General features: G+C 40.8%; 1 protein-coding gene and 1 long non-coding RNA gene across 3 annotated transcripts in view; one reads left to right on the top strand and one right to left on the bottom strand.

The window, feature by feature from the left end:
* Nucleotides 1–20258, bottom strand: part of TPX2 (TPX2 microtubule nucleation factor) — a 55678-nt gene that overhangs the window by 8390 nt on the left and 27030 nt on the right. For both annotated transcript variants that reach the window (XM_029917131.1, XM_029917132.1), the window contains exons 6-12: nt 19443–19571; nt 17824–17945; nt 16537–16688; nt 14252–14420; nt 11136–11277; nt 9892–10108; nt 10–105 (exon numbers count right to left, since the gene is read on the bottom strand). In XM_029917131.1, coding sequence (XP_029772991.1) covers nt 10–105; nt 9892–10108; nt 11136–11277; nt 14252–14420; nt 16537–16688; nt 17824–17945; nt 19443–19571 — 1027 coding nt within the window. The remainder of the gene's footprint in view (nt 1–9; nt 106–9891; nt 10109–11135; nt 11278–14251; nt 14421–16536; nt 16689–17823; nt 17946–19442; nt 19572–20258) is intronic.
* On the top strand, nt 5994–16685 carry LOC115273865. Its single transcript, XR_003900993.1, has 3 exons — nt 5994–6328; nt 14379–14517; nt 16605–16685. It is a non-coding gene; the product is annotated as an uncharacterized LOC115273865 (long non-coding RNA).

The following is a 20258-nucleotide window of genomic DNA, read 5'->3' as shown; positions in this document are numbered from 1 at the left end:
GGGCGTCACCTCATCTTCTTTGGTGGGCATTCGGATCCTGTTCTTCAATGCAAAGGCTGGTGACTTGGGGACAGTGATCGGAAGCACTTTCTTTTCAGGAACACCCTGCAAGGAGTAAGCAATTCAGTTAGCCATCCCAGAACAATCTCTACTAGGCTGTGTGAGAAGATTAAATCCCTCTCTCACAGGGGGATTCACAGACCAGGAAATCAAAGGCTAGAGCGTCAGAAAGCTGCCGTCCATCCAACTGAGACAGAGGCATGGGGACACAGCAGCACTCCGAAGCTGGGTGGTCACACACACAAGGGCAGTAAATAACTGCATATGGCTGTGGTGCTATATTCAGTAAAAACAGAATTCACCAAAATCTTTTTTGCTTTTTATGAAAAACACTCACCACAACAAAAAACAAACTAATGCCAATATTTTACTGTTTCTCTCACTTTCTACACTCTGATCCCTCAAAAACAAAAATCAAAATAGACTTCCAAATGGATCTATGATCAGAATGAGACTGCTCATTTTCTTAGGCCTAGTCCTCATCCAACTCTACCATGAAAACTTATGTTCAAAAACATCAACCTCAGGGCACCTGGCTGGCTCAGTCAGTGGAGCATGCGACTTTTGATCCTGGGGCGGTGCCAGTCTAAGCACCATGATGGGTGCTGACATTACTTAAAAATAAAAGCTTTAAAAACCAAATCACAGGGGCGCCTGGGTGGCTCAGTTGGTTAAGCGTCCGGCTTCAGCTCAGGTCATGATCACAGATCATGGGTTGGAGCCCCGCGTCGGGCTCTGTGCTGACAGCTAGCTCAGAGCCTGGAGCCTGCTTCAGATTCTGTGTCTCCCTCTCTCTCTGACCCTCCCCTGCTCGTACTGTCTCTCTCTGTCTCTCAAAAATAAATAAAAAACATTTAAAAAACCCCAAAAACCAAAAACAACAAAATCATACTCAAAGGGCAAATGGGAAAAAGTATTGAGCACAAGAGCTAAACTTTCTTTTGCCAAATAAATAGACAAAGAACAAAAGTTCACAAAGATACACAAGAGACTCAATCTCAGTCCTGAAAAATCTAAATTAAAATAGGTTATTTTTACCTATAGACTGAGTCATATTTGAAAGACTGATTAATACCAGTGTTGGCATGTACGTAGAGAAGTGGACACTCACATTCAGTTGGGTAAGGGTCATAAATTGGTACAACCTTTGGGAATTAGCTAGTAAATTTTTTAAGATGGTCATACTATTTCACCCAATATTCCACCGCTAGTATTTGATCTCTAATTTTGTTTTTTGATATTATTCCAATATATTTTTTAAGAGAATAAAAAACTGCAAATAACTCAATTATTTATCAAGCAAAGATAGGTTAAATCCTTTTTTAAATTAGGGTGCCTGGGTGGCTTGGTTGGTTGAGCACCTGACTTTGGCTCAGGTCATGATCTCTCTGTTTGTCAGTCCTACCCCACATCAGGCTCTGTGCTGACAGCTTGGAGCCTGGAGCCTGTGTCTCCCTCTCTCTCAGCCCCTCCCCCACTCTGTCAATCTGTCTCTCAAAAACAAATATAAAAAATATTTTTAAAATTCTTTTTTAAATTGTGGTGTGGTCACACAAAATATTATACAGCCATGAAAAAGAACTAAATAAATCTTTATTACTGATAATATCACAGTGTTCATAATACTGAGATTATTTTTTGTTTTAAAAATATATATAAATAATTTAAGCATAAAACATAAAATCTGGAAAGAACAACTGTTAATTTACACATCTCTTTGAGAGTGGATTAAGAGAGGCAATGAATTTTCTATATTCCATAATCCTAATGCATTCAACTACTCTGAAGATTTTTCCCTTCAGGATTCCAAAACACTGCCAACATTTCAAATCCTTGCAGACTGAATTACATGTACCATACTGTGCACATCACTCAAAACATGTTTTAGAAAGTTGTTTCATAAGCATTTTCCAATTCTCATAGAATTTATACTCTATTGCAAATCTGGCAACTAATCCTAACTGTAAAATAGTATCTCTTGGTCTTTTTTTTTTAATGTTTATTTATTTTTGAGAGAGAGAGACAGAGCGTGAGCAGGGCAGAGGCAAAGACAGAGACAGAGGGAGACACAGAAACCAAAGCAGGCTCCAGGCTGAGCTGTTGGCACAGAGCCCGACATGGGCTTGAACCCATGAACTATGAGATCATGACCTGAGCTGAAGTCTGGCGCTTAACCGACTGAGCAACCCAGGAACCCCTCTTGGTCTTTTTAAAAAATGTTTATTATTTTTTAGAGAGCGGGAGAGAGTGCATGAGCAGCAAAGAGGCAAAGAGAGGGGGAAACAGGATTTCTCCATGCTGCAGAGAGCCTCATGTAGGTCTCAATCTCATGAACCATAAGATCATGACCCACGCCCCTCTCTTGGTCGTTTTTTTTTTTTTTAATGAAGTGTAGGACTAGATCAATTTAAAAAATAATCAAGGGGCACCTGGGTAGCTTAGTTGGTTAAGCGTCTGACTCTTGATTTCAGCTCAGGTTATAATCTCATGGTTGTGGAAGTGAGTTCCGTGTCAGGCTGTGCACTAAGCATGGAGTCTGCTTGGAATTCTCCTTCTCTCTCTCTCTCTGCACACCCCCCACTGCCGTTCACATGTGCCCATGATGCACGTACTCTCTCTCAAAATAAACTTTAACAAAAAGAAAAAGGAAAACAATGCTCTTTTAAAAAAGAAATCAAAACTGCAGCATTATTTACAACAGCCAAACCATGGAAGCAGCCCAAGTGTCCACTGATGATAAACGAATAAAAAAGATGTGATGCGGCACGCGCACGCACATACACACAAATATTATTACTCAGCCATAAAAAAGAATGAAATGTTGCCATTTGCAACAACGTGGATGGAGCTAGAGAGTATAACTCTAAGTGAAATCAATCAATCAGAGAAAGACAAATACCATCTGATTTCACTCATATGTGGAATTTAAAAAATAAAACAAACAAGCAAAGGAAAAGAGAGAGGGGCAAATCCAGAAAAAGACTTAACTATAGAGAACATACTGATGGCTGCCAGAGGGGAGGAAGGTGAGGAAATGGGGATTAACGAGTACACTTATCATGATGAAAAAATAAAATTAAAAAAAGTCAAAACCCTAAGCCATCCTCAATCACTTCTTGTTACATTCACATGTGTATGTTTCTCCCCCCCAGCCCCCCACCGCCCCGCCGCCCCGCCGCCCCGCCCTCTACTCTGCTTCCTCTCCACCGGCCACACCACCTACTGCCTGTGCCATCCACTCGCCCTGTAAGTCTTCCAGCTTCTCATTTCACTCCTCTAATCCATTTCTATATACAATCAGAAGTATTTGTCTAAGACACTGGATCACATAACCTCCTGAATTAAGGTTAATGGCTCCGATGCTACCTTTAACAAGCTCCCTGCCCTGAAGTGTAGGGCGCTTCACACCACAGCGCCCTGCCCGCCTCTCCAGCCCTCCTCTCCTCCCTCCCTAAAGATTGCCCTCCAACCACTAGAACAATAGGCCGTTGCCAAAATGTCAATGCTGGTTCTCTCAGCACCCGTGTGTTCTCTCCGGAACACCCCAGCTGCTGGGAAGCACCTAAGCTTTCTTTTCAAGCCTCCACTGAAGCACCCCCTCTTTTATAAAGGCTTTCCACAGATCTATTAGCAGAATCTAGGAACTGACCTCTCTCTTTCCTGTATAGGACTCTATGACCATACGTACAAAATTTCATAGCACTTGTGTGTTCCAATGTCCGTCTGCCAGCCTTTGAGAGTAGGGGCTGTTCCCTCATCAATCCCTAGTACCTAACAATGATCATGGCAGGTATAAGGCAGTCAGTAAAAGTTTGTTGAATAAATACAGTAAAAATGAAAACAGAATCTGTACCTTGGACTCCAAGACTCTTGGACTCTAATTTACAACCTGGGAAACGGACTTCTTAATCCCAACAATGCTGTAACTGCTCAAACCACGTTTGGAATGTCTTTCTTGGAAAGGTCTCCACAGCCAGTTTTTTGGCAATGCGAGGTATTCACCCAATCTTTTAAGCAAAACTTTCCAGCTCTATTAACTTGGACTATTTAGTTTTAGTGCCAAATTATTTAATAAGCTCCTAAAAGCAAATTAATCTTTAAAATATGAACATCTGCCATTGCTAAAGAGATCCAAAAGACTGTGAGCCACAAGCTTTAAGACAAGTGGCTTTTCCAAAACGCTTTGTACGGTATCAATCGCTGGAAAGAATGGATACACTGCCAAGGGGACCCCTGTGAAGAGAATGCTCGGTCTGCTGTGGAAGTTCTGTTTTCTAAAGAAAGCCGGGATCACTGGCACAGTGAAATCTCATTTGGTAGAATTGTAATCACAGTGACAAAAGTCTGTGAAATGGGTTTTCAAATAATATTTACCATAAAACAACAGCAAAAGCCTGTTGGTCTATACTGCCCTAGATAGGTGGCCACCAGCCTGTCCTACGTGAGCACACCCAGGGCATATGGGAGCAGGAAGAACGTGGAGCAAGGAGCCAAAGGGTGGTTCGAACCCAGCTCTGACTCCAATGTGCATAACCTGGGGCACATGAGATAGCCTTCTAGGCCTTGAGTTGGTTTTTTTTTTTCTTTTCATAAAATAAAGTATTAGAAATAAATACCTGAGAATTCATATAGTTCTAAAATAATCCCTCTTTTCCTCCTCCCACCATCCACCCAGCAGAGATATGTATTTTAAAAGAAGAGCAATGGAAATCTCTAACAAATAAACCTCCAAAAAGATATTTATGAGTGGGCTCAATCCTCATTAATTGGAGGAGAAGAAAAGGTGATTTGTGTATATCAACTCTGCAGCAACTACCCCCTCACCCCATCTCCACTGCAGTCAATGCCAACAGAGGGCCCATCAGAAACAAACAGATAATGGGCTTCTAAAAACAAGAGTCTTGTTTTGCTATTAAAAAAAATTTTTTTAACGTTTATTTATTTTGAGAGAGAGAGAGAGGGAGGGAGAGAGAGGAAGGGAGGGAGGGAGAGAGAGTGAACGAGTGAGCACATGCGCAAGCACAGGAGGAGCAGACAGGGAGAGAGAGAGAATCCCAAGCAGGCTCTGTTCTGTTAGCACAGAGCCTGATGTAGGGCTCAAACTCACAAAGCATTAATCATGACCTGAGCCAAAATCCAGAGTCAGAGGCTTAACCGACTGAACCACTCAGTTGCCCACTCAGGCGCCCCTTGTTTTACTATTTTGAGTTTTCCTAGCTATAAACTCCTTGAAGTCCTCACTGACATCCCCTTGCATGCTCCATAGAACCTCTAAGGAGTAATAATTGTTCGATGAACATACGTCAATTGAACTGTGAAAGCTTGGAGGATGTGTGCAGTGTTTTATCCCGTCTTTGAATTCCCAGTGTCTAACACAGCCTAGAACACAGGCTGGTGCATTTCAGCTAGTACTCTTACTCACTCAGTCATCCAACATCGGATGCTACCTGCAGGGGATACAAAAGTGAACAAGACAGATATACACAGTCCCTGTTCTCAGGGAGCTCACAATCTCGTGGAGGAAAGAGACAATGAAAAAGTAAAAAGATAGGTATTCCTGGATTTTCACAAGTGCTCTGAGGAAACCTGGCAGAATGTGGAGCTAAAGGGTAACAGGGGGAAGCTCCTAACAGGAAGCTCTGGGAAGGTCCTGTAAAGCGATGTGTGTTAGAAGTGGGCAATGTGAGTGGGCAGAAGGTGTGTTTAAGAAAAGCAGCCCAGGATTGGGGAGCAGGTGTTGGAGGGGAGCCCTTCTCCCTCTGGTAGGATATGCCCCCAAATGCCCTGCAACCAGAGCAGTTAGGAAATTACTATGAAGCAATAATATCTCAGGGAGTATGGGGGAAAGAAAAAGCCTGCTGGTCTCCCCAAGTCATCCCTAAAATATCGCTGCTAAAATTACTCCCTGGCCTCACCGACACCACATCCACCTCTGTGGTGTCCCGGCTCCCCACTAGAAGTCGGCACCAAGTTCACATTTCACACCCTTGAGCTCAAGGTTTTCATCACTCCAACTCTGCCCCAAGAGCCCTTGTTTCATGTCTGCCTCATGGCCCACTGCTGCCCAAGCCCATCTCTCATCAACCCCATTGTCTCCTTGCCACCTACCAACCACAAGTTTAAGAGCACAAGAAACACTGTAAGGACACACAAGAAGAGCTTCAGCACCAGAGGGGCAAGGATGAAGAACAACAGTGGCAAACAGACAAGATTTTGGGCTCTGGGAGGCAGGCTCTTCTGTTCTGCTATGAGAGTCCAGAACTAGAAGGTAAGGGACCTAATCTCAATTCTACCAGCAACTTTTTAAAATGGTCCTATGGGCAAGCCACATTCCCCTTTCAAAGCCTCCCTTTCTAAAAAATGAAGAGGGTAGGGGTGCCTGGGTGGCTCAGTCGGTTAAGCCTCTGACTTCGGCTCAGGTCAGATCTCACGTTCGTGGGTTCGAGCCCCACGTCAGGCTCTGTGCCGACAGCTAGCTCAGAACCTGGAGCCTGCTTCCGGTTCTGTGTCCTTCTCTCTCTGCCCCTTCCCCTCTCATGCTCTGTCTCTCTCTGTATCAAAAATAAATAAAACAAAAAAAAATAAAAAATAAAATAAATAAATAAATAAATAAAACATTAAAAAAAAATGAAGAGGGTAAAAGAATATACCTAATGTCTCCCATGCTTTGGTTCTCTAGAAACCAAGAGCTGAAGTGCAATCACTGGAAATTTTACAATGAAAAGCTGCAAATGGCCAGTGTTGAACTCAAAAACTAAAAACTAGTTTGCTAAAATAAATGATGGTAAGTTAGCATTCTGGGGTAGAATAATAAAAGTGTTCAAAAAGATGGTGGGTTCAAGTCCTGGCTCTGCCTACTAGACACCTCCTATTGTCTCTTCCTCATCTGGAAAATAGGAATAAAGATAAAACTTACCTCTTAAGAACTGTTGCAAGAAACAAATACAATAATCTACATAAAACACTCGGCATGAGGAAAGCATTCGAGAAAATGACAGTTATTACTATTAGCAACATAACTGCTTACTGCATGTCAGACACCAAGTTCTCCCTGGGGCTCTCTCTAATCTATGCTGCACATAACAAACCACAACTCCACGGGTGGGGCCCAGGAATCTGTTTATGTAATAAGATCCCCAGAGGATTCGGAGGACCAGCTGGATTTGGCAAACGCTTCCCTGGAGCATGCCACATCAATTCAGTTGCATCTTACTTACCTAGAGCTTTGCTGATATGTTTACCCAGAATTCTCAACAAGGCATCAACTAGTGCAAGGCTACTCTAAGATCTCGCTTAACTAAAACTTACTGAACTGTAGACACCCTTTCCCACATACCAGTTCACCCCAGCATGTCCAAAGTACAACAAACTACCAGCCCAATTTTTTAAATCAGCATTTAAAGCATTAAATTCAGGTAAGAGAGATTATTATGGAAGCGGATGTTAAGTGGGATGCAGACTATTTTTTTTAATAGTCACATATTTCTTAAGACCTTTCTATTTAAAAAGGTACCTTCTATTTTAATACAAGAGTACAGACCAAAAACCTAGAGACTATCCAGCTCTGCCACTGGCAAGTTTGTGATCTTGGGAAAGTTATTTAACTGTTATCTTTTCTAACTGTAAAATGGATTGATAATAGGACCTACATTGTTTACCTCATAAGGTTATTAGGAAAATTAAGTATTATATAAATTATGAGGATTAAGTTATTATACAAATTGAAGAGCTTAGAATAAAACTTGGCACATAATAAGCTTCATGTATTAGCTATTAATATTGTTATTCATGGCAAAAAGTACTGGTTTTCCATTTACACAGTGATATTTATGCTCCCTTTAAAATTACTTTAGGGCACCTGGGGAGCTCAGTTGGTTAAGCATCTGACTCTTGATTTCAGCTCAGGTCATGATCTCATGGTCTATGAGATTGAGCCCTGGTTGATCCCGCTGACAGCACAGAGCCTGCTTGGGATTTTCTCTCTCTCAGAAACGAATAAACATTGAAAAAAAAATTACTTTAAAAATGAGTCAATTTTAAGAATATATAAAGTCAATATTGGTAGATGAGATACAAAGATATAGTAAAAATCAAAAGAGTAGAAGTGAATTAAATAAAATCCAAAAATTTGTAGCAGTGGGAAACCAGGAGCTTAGAGAAAAAGATGTTACTAAAAGCAAGGTGCCAAATCCATGTTATAGAATCCTTGAAGAAGTAGCTTACCTTCTCTGGGCCTTGATTTTCTAATGTATAAAATAAAAACACTGAACCCTTCTGCTCCAGGATTTGAAGTTTGCATACAACCTACATTTCCCTTGTTACATTCAAAACATGTTCCTAAGTGGGTAACGACAAAGGACAAATGACAGCATAGGACTTGCGTGGGAAGGGGTTTCTTAGAAGCCTGTGTAACAGAATTTGGCCTAGAGTACTTGTGCATCAAAAGAAAGGGGAAAAGCATTGTGAATAGAAGAGGTCTCATATGCAGTAAGCTATAAGGGGTGGGAAGAGGATAAGAACTATTTCTAAGCATTATTATGCTTTCTTAAAGCCTGGAAAATATAACTTTGAATTGTTTCTGACTTAGTGCTAAGAAGAGTAAACAGGAACGCCTGGCTGGCTCAGTCAGTGGAACATGCGACTCTTGGTCCTGGGGTTGTGAGTTTGAGCCCTATGATGGGTATAGAGATTACTAAGAAATAAAATCTTAAAAAAAAAAATCTAAGTACACAAACCAAGGTAATAATATATTTTGGTGCAATTTCACTTGAAACCATGGTGACTCAAAAGGGCAAGCAAAAACAGAAAACAGAGTTCCTGGAACCTGGATATAAGTCAGGCCAAGGCAGGAAGAGGGTGTTTTCCTACCTGCACAGAAATAGACCTAAAAACCATCTCTGCACTTATGTAGATGAACCCTATTACTGATTCTTTGCAGCATCTCTTCCTAATTTTAATTTTTCCCTAAATGCTGACTATACGCCCACCATCACACCACAACCCACTTCTCTAATCTTGTTTCCAGTTGCTTCTCTTGATGTACTGTCCTTCTTTTCTCTAGCTTAACTGAGCCATGCACCTGCTTCCCAGGAGTTCCCCTGTGTCTTCTACTTTCAGACTTTTACGTTACTTCCACTGCCTGGAATGCATCTCTACCAAGTCCAAAACCTACCATACAATGGAGAGGCAATACAAGGAAGTCTTAAGATCATGAACTCTGGACGGAGCAGAGTGCCTGAGTTCTTATCCTTGCTCCACCATTCACTAGCTGAATAGCCTAGGAATGCCTCTCTCTGCCTCAACTGCCTCGTCTGAAACCAGTGATAATTACAGTCAATCACCTGAAGGCACTGTGGTTAAAATGAATGGATTAATACATGAAAGGGGCTTAGAGGAGTGTCTGGCACACAGTGAAAGTGTCAGCTATTATGACAGTGACAACACATGATGATGATGATGATGATGATGATGATGATGATGATGATGATGATGTGAAGGCTCAGGTCATATGCCCCCACCTCCACAAAGCATTCCCTGAATGTTCTGGCTGGAAGAAATCGTTATCTCCTTTGAGTTCCTATAGTACTGTTGTACTGTTAACTGTCACCTCTTAGAATACTTCTAATTTTATATTATTTACACATATGTTGTTTCCCTTACTTGACTTTAAGTTTCCTGAGAGCAAAATCCACCTGACTTGTCTCTTGTATCACCTACAGCTCCTAATACAATGCCCTGATCAAAGTATCTTCTCAAACATTCGTGAAGACGGGGATATTTGGTCACGAGCAGGATGTTCCTGCCAGCACGCAGGGCCTCAACCATTCTTACCACAACATCTTCCAAGATTTTAGTGGGGCAAGGTCTGGAATGAAATTCAAAGTGTTCATCCTCTGATTTCTTCTTTGACTCCCGCTCCTGGATTCTTTTCTCAATTTCCAAATCAAAGCCAATAGGCTGAGTGGGGGGCTTCACAGGTGGTTTCTTGGGCAAGATGGGCCCACCTTCGAGAATTCTGGGATCAAGTTCCCGTGCTTTGAATTTGTATCTGTAAGATAAGAGTTTAAATGACACCACCAAAAAAAATGTTTTTAATACAATAAAAATTACACAAACAACAAAACAGGTCTAAAACAGAAAAATAATTTTTATGATTTCCCAAGCACAGCACAATTTCGACTCTCTCCACAGCCATGATCTCTACCTCCAGAGCAAAGAATAAAGGAGCTGGTCCTAACATTCCGACCACTTTAAATATTGGGGTTTCTCTTGCCAGAGGAAGCTGCCCCTCCTCAAAAGAAGTAAAAAAAGAACAAAAGAAGGATTCAGGAGACAAACTCCAGTGCTAACTACACTATGTTCCAGGTTCCTCCACCAGTAATAGCTATAATGAGCCCTTGGGTAGCCATAAAGGGTGGGATCTACCTCATCTAAGTTCAACGGACACTCCTTAGTTGGCATCCTGAGTAAGTTCGCCTACCCCAATATCTGCATTCGTTTTTACCAAGTTATGTTCCAGGATATCTCCATATTCCCACTTCTCTCTCTTTTTTTTAAAAAGATTTTATTTTTAAGTAACCTCTATACCCAATGTGTAGCTCATTTTCACAACCCTGAGATCAAGAGTCACATGCTCTACCAACTAAGCCAGCAAGGTGCTATCCCTCTTCTAAATTTTTAATCATAGAGGCAGGGGACAGACCATTGAGCCTATAACTCAAATGCCATAAATTCCCATGGCAAGAAAAAAAACAACTATTCCCATTATAGAGCAGAAAAGAAAGCAGGCAAGGGTGCCTGGCTGACTCAATCAGTCAAAAGCATCTGACTCAGTTTTGGCTCAGGTCATGACTTCACAGTTCATGGATTCGAGCCCCACGTCAGGGTCTGCGCTGACAGCACGGAGCCTGCTTGGGATTCTCTCTCCCTCTCTGGCCCTCTCCTGCTTGTGCTCTCTCTCTCTCTCAAAATAAATAAATAAACCAAAATATATATATATATGAGCATGCATGTGTGTGAAAAGAAAGCAGTCACATTCTTGGAACTCTTCCTCAAATACTGCCTGTAGGACTTACTGTTGCAGTCTCTCAAGCTCCTCAGCCTCCTGATCCGCTGTGCTTTTGCAGGTCACCGGCCTTGTGCGCTGTTTGGTTTGCAGCACAGGAGTCTGCGGGTCTCTGGATATCTTGACCACGGCAGACTTGGAGGGTAACAGAGCTGTAAACCAAGATCACAGAGATTCAGCTAGCTCCCCAGACTGCCAGCAGATGACAAATCAGAGTGGCTGCCCTCCACACTCAGTTCAGCCCGTGTCAGTCAACCTGACACACATGCAGCCCCTTCTTTCCTGTCACTCTTTACTGAGGGGTGCGATGAAGGTAGTCTTTGGGGAAACTCTACTATCCTCTTTGGAACTTAAAATCCATTTGTGTCTGGTAGATTCCTTATCGCTGCACAGGCATGTACTGGCTCTCTATTGACAACACCAACTATTTTGCTTATTGCTGACACATAAGACTTTTGCTTATCCCAGCTTTAATAAGGCCTTTCTAAAGATCAAGTAATAATTCCCAATTTTGTGAATTTCCTAAAGGCATCTACATCAAAATCAAGACTGGTCATAGAAAGTCAAATAGAGAAAATAAAAAAACTATGTTAAAGCACCAATCTAAAGACCATCACAGACAATAATGATTTACCTGACCAGGGGCAACCTTGTCAATTTTCATAATTACATAGAGAGAATCCTCTAATTTAGATCTGGTCACATAACAGCAGGAGATACAAACCAAATGTATTAATTTTATAAATAAGCCAGCCTTCAAGTATATACATAACCATTATTTATAACTGTATAAAGGTTTAAATAAACATTGCAGGGAATACACCATCCACAAAAATGAACTCAAAATGGATTAAGGACCTAAACGTGAGACCTGAAATCATAAAAATCCTAGAAAAAAGCACAAACAGTCATTTCTCTGACATTGGTCATAGCAACATTTTTCTAAATATGTCTCCCAAAGCAAAGGAAATAAAAGCGAAAATAGATTATTGGACTACATCAAAGTAAAAAGCTTTTGTATGGCACAGAAACAACAAACCTAAGAGACAATCTATGAAGGGGAGAAGATACTTGCAAACAACATATCCAATTAAGGGTTAGTATCAAAATATATAAAGAACTTATACAGCTCAACACCAACCACCAAAAAACAAAACCACAAAACCCAGATAATCTAATTTAAAAATGGGCAGAAGACATGAACAGACATTTCTCCACTAGACATACAGATGGCCAAGGGACACATGAAAAGATGCTCACAGCACTCAACAGGAAAATGCAAATCAAAAAACTACAATGAGAGATCACCTTGCACCTGTCAGAATGGCTAAATCAAAAACACAAGAAACACAAGTGTTGACAAGGATGTGGAGAAAAGGGAACCCTTGGGCACTGCCGGTGGGAACACACACTGATGTAACCACTGTGGAAAACAGTAGAGAGGGTCCTCAAACAATCAAAAATATGATCCAGTAGTACCACTACTGGGTATTTTACCCAAAGAATATAAAAACACTAATTTGAAAAGATATATGCAGCCCTACGTTTAGTGTTGCATTATTTACAATAGACGAATTATGGAAGGAGCCCAAAGTGTCCACTAATAGATGAATGGGTATATACACACCGGAGTATTACTCAGCCATAAAAAAAGAATGAAATTTTGCCATTTGCAACAACATGGTTGGATCTAGAGAACATAATGCTAAGTGAAATAAATCAAAGACAAATACCATTTGATTTCATTCATATATGGAATTAAAAAAATAAAACAAAGGAAAAAAGAGACAACCCAAAAACTCGATTCTTAACTATAGAGAAAAAAAATGACGGTTACCCGAGGGGCAGTGGGGGGTGAAATAGGTGAAGGGGATTAAGAGTATACTTATCATGATGAGCACTAAGGAAAGTACAGGATTGCTGAACTATAGTAACACTATATGTTAGCCATACTGGAATTAAAAAATTTTTTCAATTGCAGAAAATATTTTTTTTTTCTATTTGCCAGGGCCAAGATTCTAAAAGCAGGGCATATCAAACTCTAAAAGTCATGAATTATTTAGAAAGTTATGTTTAACATTTATATTTCCATTAGGATAAAAAAAGACATTTCATTATTTTTCTAATCTAACCTTTTGACGAATGACCTCTGGAATATAATGACAATAGTAAGAAATGCTATACTTAAAGAAGCTTGCCTGGCCGCACTACACAATGCCAACGCAAGGGCATAAAACACGGAAATCTTCAAAGGCAAACCAACCAAATCCAGCTTTACCCAGGATGCAAGCCCTATGTTCTAGACAACTATTTTACACCACCTCCATTTCTCAAACTTCTCTACTTTCCTTCTTGCAGTAAGTATTTTCATAGAGACAAAAGCTAGGCGATTAGAATCCTCTCATGGGTTCATCCCAAACCTACAAATCTGCTGGCATTCGCACCCATTCCTCTCTTCCCCCAACCTGCCCTCAAAGAACACACACTCCACCTCGGCTACGTCCCCCTCCTCCACCTGCCGGTGCAGGGGTCCAGCACTGATTATCTCCTCTCTGCCCTGGGTCTTCAACTTCTGTCACCGCCAGGGACTTCTCCACATACAGAGGTGCTCTACCTAGCTCCCACATCTCTTGACACTTCTGTGTCTCTCTGCTTTCACTGCACTTACCATCATTTGTAGTGATCTGTTTGTTCCTCTCATGAATTAGAAGCTTGATGTTGAGCAGCACCAAGCCCATTTTGTTCACTGCTATACCCCCTACACTGCTACACCTAGTTTGTAGTGACAAAATTTGTTGAACAGTTGAACAAAAAGCACACAACACTGTATGAATGGAATGCTTCCATTTTCTATAGTTAAGTAGCTGTACCATGACGCCCTGACAAGTGGCAAAGGTTTAATTCCTGGCCAATGGTTGACCAGGAAGATCCAGGTGGCTGATGTATATAAGTAGACAGTTGGCCAGAGGGGGAAGTACAAAGATGCTCAACTATGCACCCGTCTGCATGTAGGCACATCATGTTATTTAGTTCAAAAGCTAGGATTTCAACCAAAGGCAAATTTGTGTAAGCAAATGGAATCCTAGGGGAGGCTCCAGCCACTTATAATATTGGTATGAAACTTACTATCATCCTTCTTGCTCCTCAAGTGATATCTGTTAGGGGTTCGTTTATGAAAGGCTTCAACCTGCTGTGCAAGGGGCACGTACGTAGAAGTTGTTTCATCAAATGTTCTTTTCTTCCCTTGGGACAGGTTGAACGGCTTAATAATGGTGCACCCCTTACTCACTCGAGCCTGGAAAGAAAGTTGTTCCCCAAATGAAGTGTTACAGAAGAGTTCAGATCTATCATAAGCCACATAACACAGAAGATCAAAAGAAAAAAGGCCTGTGGTAAAGCCATGATTATTATTTCTAAATTGGTCAGTCTTTGAGCAAAGATTAAAACTAATCTATTCTCACCTTTTTAAAAAGGGAGAAAAGGGGGTGGCACCTAAGTAGCTTAGCTGGTTAAGTGTCCAACTCTTGATTTCGACTCAGGTCATGATCTCATGGTTTGAGATTATGGGTTTGAGTCCCGTGTCAGGTTCTGCGCTGACAGCATGAGGCTGCTTGGGATTCTCTGTCTCCCTCGTTCTCTTCCCCTCTCCTGCTTACTTACCTGTGCATGCTCTCTCTCTCTCAAAAATAAACACTTAAAAAAAAAGGGGGAGAAAGAATCTAGGACTTAACAAATTATCTGTTCTGCAATAGTTAATAAGGTAATTTTTTTCCCAAGTACGTCAATCTTTTGAAGCCTGCAAGAAAAGTTTTCTGAGAATTAGAAGGAAAAAAAAGAGTTAAGCTGCAAAAGTATTCCCCTCATCCTTAATCCTATGAAGAAAAAACTGATTTGGGTTCTGGGTCTGGATCAGGTCAGGCAACTGCCTGAATCAGAACCTCTGCAGACATCCTCCCTGAAACTAAGTAATGAAGGAGCCTAGTCCTTGGATGATTAACTTTCATAAAATTAGTCTCTGACTGGAAACAAAACTCTTTAAGGACCTACATCTCAAAGGAAGAAGCCCAGCCCCAGGGTTTAAGACCGCAAAGGACTTCCAGTAACGAGGCTTACTACGAATGCAAGAAGAAATTCTTAGTATTTTTTAGGGATGCCGGTGGGGGGGTGGGGGGCAGTCAGTTAAGTGTCTGACTCTTGATCTTGTCTCAGGTCATGATCTCATGGTTCATCCCCCCATTGGGTTTTATACTGATGGTACACAGCCTGCTTGGGATTCTGTGTCTCTTGCTCTTTACCCTCCTCTGCTTGTGTACCCCGCCCTCCCAAATAAATAAAACTTAAAAAAATATTTTTTAGAATTTTAAAGTAGGATTCTTATCATTTTTGTTAGATTTGAGTGGTCTGCCCCAACCCCATTTCTTCCATAAACCCTGTCATATGTTGCACAAAACTTTGTGCAGGGCGCCTGGGTGGCTCAGTAGGTTAAGGGTCCGACTTCGGCTCAGGTCATGATCTCATAGTTCGTGGGTTTGAGCCCCGTGTCGGGCTCTGTGCTGACAGCTAGCTCAGAGCCTGGAGCCTGTCTTCAGATCCTGTGACTCCCTCTCTCTCTGACCCTCCCCTGCTCACGCTCTCTCTCAAAAATAAATAAAAAAACATAAAAGAAAAAACTTTGTAGACAGAAGATTTTGAAAAGAATTATGTAGTAGCACAAGCTGTAGCAAGCCGGTACCTACAATTTGCCACACATAGTCCTAAGTGCTTTATGTACATTCTTCTTTTTTCTTTAATCTTTTTTTAATGTTTATTTTTGAGAGAATCATAGAACGTGAGCAGGGGAGGGGCAGAAAGAGGGAGACACAGAAATTGAAACAAGTTCCTGGCTCTGAGCTGTCAGCACAGAGCCTGAAGCAGGACTCAAACTCATGACCCATGCAATCATGACCTGAGCTGAAGTCTGACACTTAACCCACTGAGCCACCCAGGCACCCCGTTTTCTTTTTTAAGTTTATTTCATTATTTTGAGAGACAGAGAGAGTGGGAGAGTGCATGTGTGCACAAGTGGGGTAAGGGCAGAGAGAGAGGGAAAGAATCTCAAGCGGGTTCCACGCTGTCACCGCAGAGCTTGGTGAGGGGCTTAGTCTCACAAAGGTGAGATCATGACCTGATCGAAGATCAAGAGTTGGATGCGTAACCGACTGAGCCACGTTCAGTTTTTACAGCTTCGTTAAGACACTTCCCAGAGAGACCAAATGACTTCTCCAAGATCACATAGCTAATGGGGCAAAGTGAGGATTTAGAGCTATCTTCACTCAAAAACATGCTTCTCTCAATTATAGTGACCACAAGTACTACAGCTGAAATCCTCCCTGAATTAGTAACAAGAATATCCAGTTAGCCCATCAACTTACAGGAGATGGAGGATGCTTTCGCAGTTCAGATGTAAAATTTACTTCCTTATATTCCTCTTGGTTCTTAGGATGCTGCTTGATTCGCTCGTCTGTGCGGAAGTGGAAGTCAACTGATTTGGTTACCTGGCTCACTGATTTCTTCACAGGTTGCCCTGAGTAAGAAGCAGAGTAAAACTTATTCATTGAGTACTATTGTTTTGAGGACCTTTGGTCAGATGCAAACTGCAAAGAGGTAGAACAGGAAAGAATCCCATCTCCTAGGTGTAGTCATAGCTCTGGAAACACACAGTGACTTGAATTTTTTTTTTTAATGTTTTTTTTTTTAATTTATTTTTGATACAGAGAGAGACAGAGCATGAGAGGGGGAGGGGCAGAGAGAGAAGGAGACACAGAACCGGAAGCAGGCTCCAGGCTCTGAGCTAGCTGTCAGCACAGAGCCTGACGCGGGGCTCGAACCCACGAACGTGAGATCTGACCTGAGCCGAAGCCGGAGGCTTAACCAACTGAGCCACCCAAGCGCCCCTTGAATATTTTTGATAGGAAAAGCTACGAATTGACTTTAAAAAAGCATATTTAACATCTAAGAGGGAAACCCTATAAACTCCAGGGATGCTTTTACAACCCGGTATTCAGGGCTTTATAGCGTTGACTCCACCAATAATAACTCTATGCCAGAGCAAAGCAGAACTTTGACCCCTTCCCTCCCTCAGTCCTACTTTTCCTCTGTAGCTACAACTGGATTTGCTCAGCTTTCTTTTCCTCTGTCTAGGATTAAAATGGGGACAACAATAGAAAACTGGCATGCCCATAGCTTTATCTTCTGTCTTAATCATAATCCCTTCTTTTTCTAATACAAAGAAAAAGAATTAGAAAGAAAAAAGAGAGAGGAATCAATTATCCTTGAAGAAATGAGGGAAGTTTTCATGGAAAAATGCCTCAAAGACAGGTGTGAGTTCTAGGTAGAGGCAGAGGGCAACAGTGCACTCTACCTTTTTTTTTTAAGTGACTTCTTTGCCCAAGTGGGGGCTTGAACTCATGATCCTGAGACCAAAAGTCGCAAGCTCTATCAACTCAGCCAGCCAGGCGCCCCAGTCTGGTGTATATAAAACGTTCTAGGGAAGAGTCATGGGGATATAAAGAGTATCCATGGCCAGCTTTCTAACAAACACATCTTTTTCTACTGGCTACTAACCAAGAAAGCCTTTCATCCTTTAGAGATTTTAAAAACCCTACCAAGATTACGAGAAGTGCCCCTCATAAATCAGACTCAACCAGAGCCAAGCTGACCTATTCCTGCAAGAGCAAGTTTCTTGAATTCTTCATTCTTTTTCCGCATTTCCACCACCTCTTGTTGCATTTTCATTCTCTTCTCCAACTCTTGCTCCTCAGTACTTTTTAGAATCTTCTGCCTAAAGGGCCAATCAGTAAAGGAGGTAAGAGAGGAGAGAAGAAAAGAGGCTCATGATTGAAAACAGCCTAAAGGGTATCACATAGACAAGACTTTTAACCTGTGATAAAATAACCATCAGAGCCAAAAAGGATTATCTGATAAATTGATATTGACTTAACTAGGTAACACTGTGGGGGGAAAAAAAAACAAGACGCACAAGTCATACCAAATATTTAAAAATTTTCAAAGACAGCTAAAATTGACTATAGAAGATAATACAAAAGACTCATAAATTTGACTATATAATGATTAGCTTTTAGGCCACACAAAAAAAGTAGGACTAAAATACCCGTAGATGGGGGAAATATTTGTAAGAAATATGACAAAAGACTAACACACATAAAATATACACTGTGAGGAGAGACTTAGGAGTGAAACCAACTAGAGTTCAAATCCCAACCACATTATTTCATTTTCTACCTATGTGCTCTTAGAAAAATATTTAATCCCTCTGAGCCTCAGTTTTCTCCACTGTAAAATGAGAAATATATTCATCCTCACAGAATATTTGGTGACTATTAAATTGGAAGTTTCCAAAGTACCTGACACATAGTACAAGTTCAATTTAGAGTAATCATTCTTAGCAATGAGACTATCACTAATACCACATATAGATAAGTAGAAAAGGAAATAGACAATTCACCCAAGAGAAAATCTGGAAAAGATGTTCACAATAACAGCAATAGGATCCTATCGGCAATCAAATAAAAATTAAAGTTGATGCCATCAACATTTAATCAATTAAATTTAAACAATTTTAAATGTAAAAAAACCAAATTCAATGTGGAGAGAGTTCACAGAAATAAAAATATTCAAAGCTGATAGCACAGTAAATTAATACCTTTATTTCAGAAGTAATATTGGCAATAAATATCAATAGCCATAAAACTAGTCATGCCCCTTGATTGAGGAATTTCTCTTTCCTCAGCCTGAAGAAATTACTCAAAGTCCCTACCAATAAAGATGTTCACTGAGTATTTGTAATAGTGAAAACTGGTAACTGCATTTTCAATAGGAAATGGTAAATATAGTTTGATAGAGTATTAACTATTAAAAAAAGATAAATGGGAAGATTTTATAGTAGTACAGGGGAAAAAATGAAATAGTCTTATGGCAAGCAAAGAAAATAAAACCCAAAGGTTGCTTATACACTAATTGCAAAAATACATTTTTATTTGCATAAAGACCCGAAGGGAGCTTGGCAAAATAGAAACTGTTCAATTTAGATAGTAAGAACCTTTTTAGTAACTTTTTCCTTTTATATTTCTTTAAATTTGCTATAATAGCATATTTTTCTCAATGTTTAAGCCTTGAGCATCCCCCAAGACATAAGATAATTCACCTCATCATAATTACAACTTTAATTCCCAAGCTCCATGTGCTCCAGACTACAGATGCACCCACTTATAATTTTATTCTATTTACTCTAAAGTTTAAATTCAGGAAAGAAGTGTACCTCGCAGGTGGTATACAAGACCAAGTATGTCTGCCTTTGGCTTTCTCTGGGGAAGACTCATGTTTTTCAGAACTATCTTGATGGGCACTGCTTTCTTCCTCTTCCTCTGGCTTCTTTTTTTGGTTAGAACTTGAGTTAAAAAGGACAAAAAAATTTTATCAATTCCCTGCTATACTCTCCTGCCCAAATCTATCACAAATGGCTTAAATCTTCTCTTTCATTAGGACAACAAGCATGTTCCAATCGCAAGATTCTTTCAATAGTGTCATTAGATCATATGTACCAATGGATAAAATGGGTAAACTCTGAGAACAACAGAAGTCAAGGTGAGAGTTGTTGATGATGGTTCAGAAGGGTGGGGAGAGATTCCAACTGCTCATCATCAAACGCACAAATGGCAGCTGCCTTCCCATTATCTATTCCGTGTACTTCCTTATGAACAGAATTCCAATTTTGTTTGGGGCAGCAATGCACAAAGGCTGTATTTGTTTGGACAGTTTCTCTTACACTAGGGGAGAATTCAAGTGATACATAGGCCGTCCTAACTGTGGTATAACTGAGATTTCTGGAACTTTTTCCCTTTTGTGATACGGGTGCTGCCCCTCTTCCTTTGTCACACTCTCCCTCTTCTCTTGAACATGGAAAGCATGCTAGATATATAGCAGCTGTCCTGTGACCATGAGGCAATGAGCACAAGGAAGAAGCTAAGAAACACAGAGCTTAAGTAACAAGTATAAAAAAAAAAAGCTAACACAGAGATGCTGCCCTGGTGCTGTTTGGTCACAGAACCAAAGGCAACAGCAAACTTCTGTGAAG

Source organism: Suricata suricatta, chromosome 12 (genome assembly GCF_006229205.1).
Source record: "Suricata suricatta isolate VVHF042 chromosome 12, meerkat_22Aug2017_6uvM2_HiC, whole genome shotgun sequence".
In the NCBI taxonomy this organism is placed as follows: domain Eukaryota; kingdom Metazoa; phylum Chordata; class Mammalia; order Carnivora; family Herpestidae; genus Suricata; species Suricata suricatta.
This window is presented reverse-complemented; position numbering and strand designations above follow the sequence as displayed.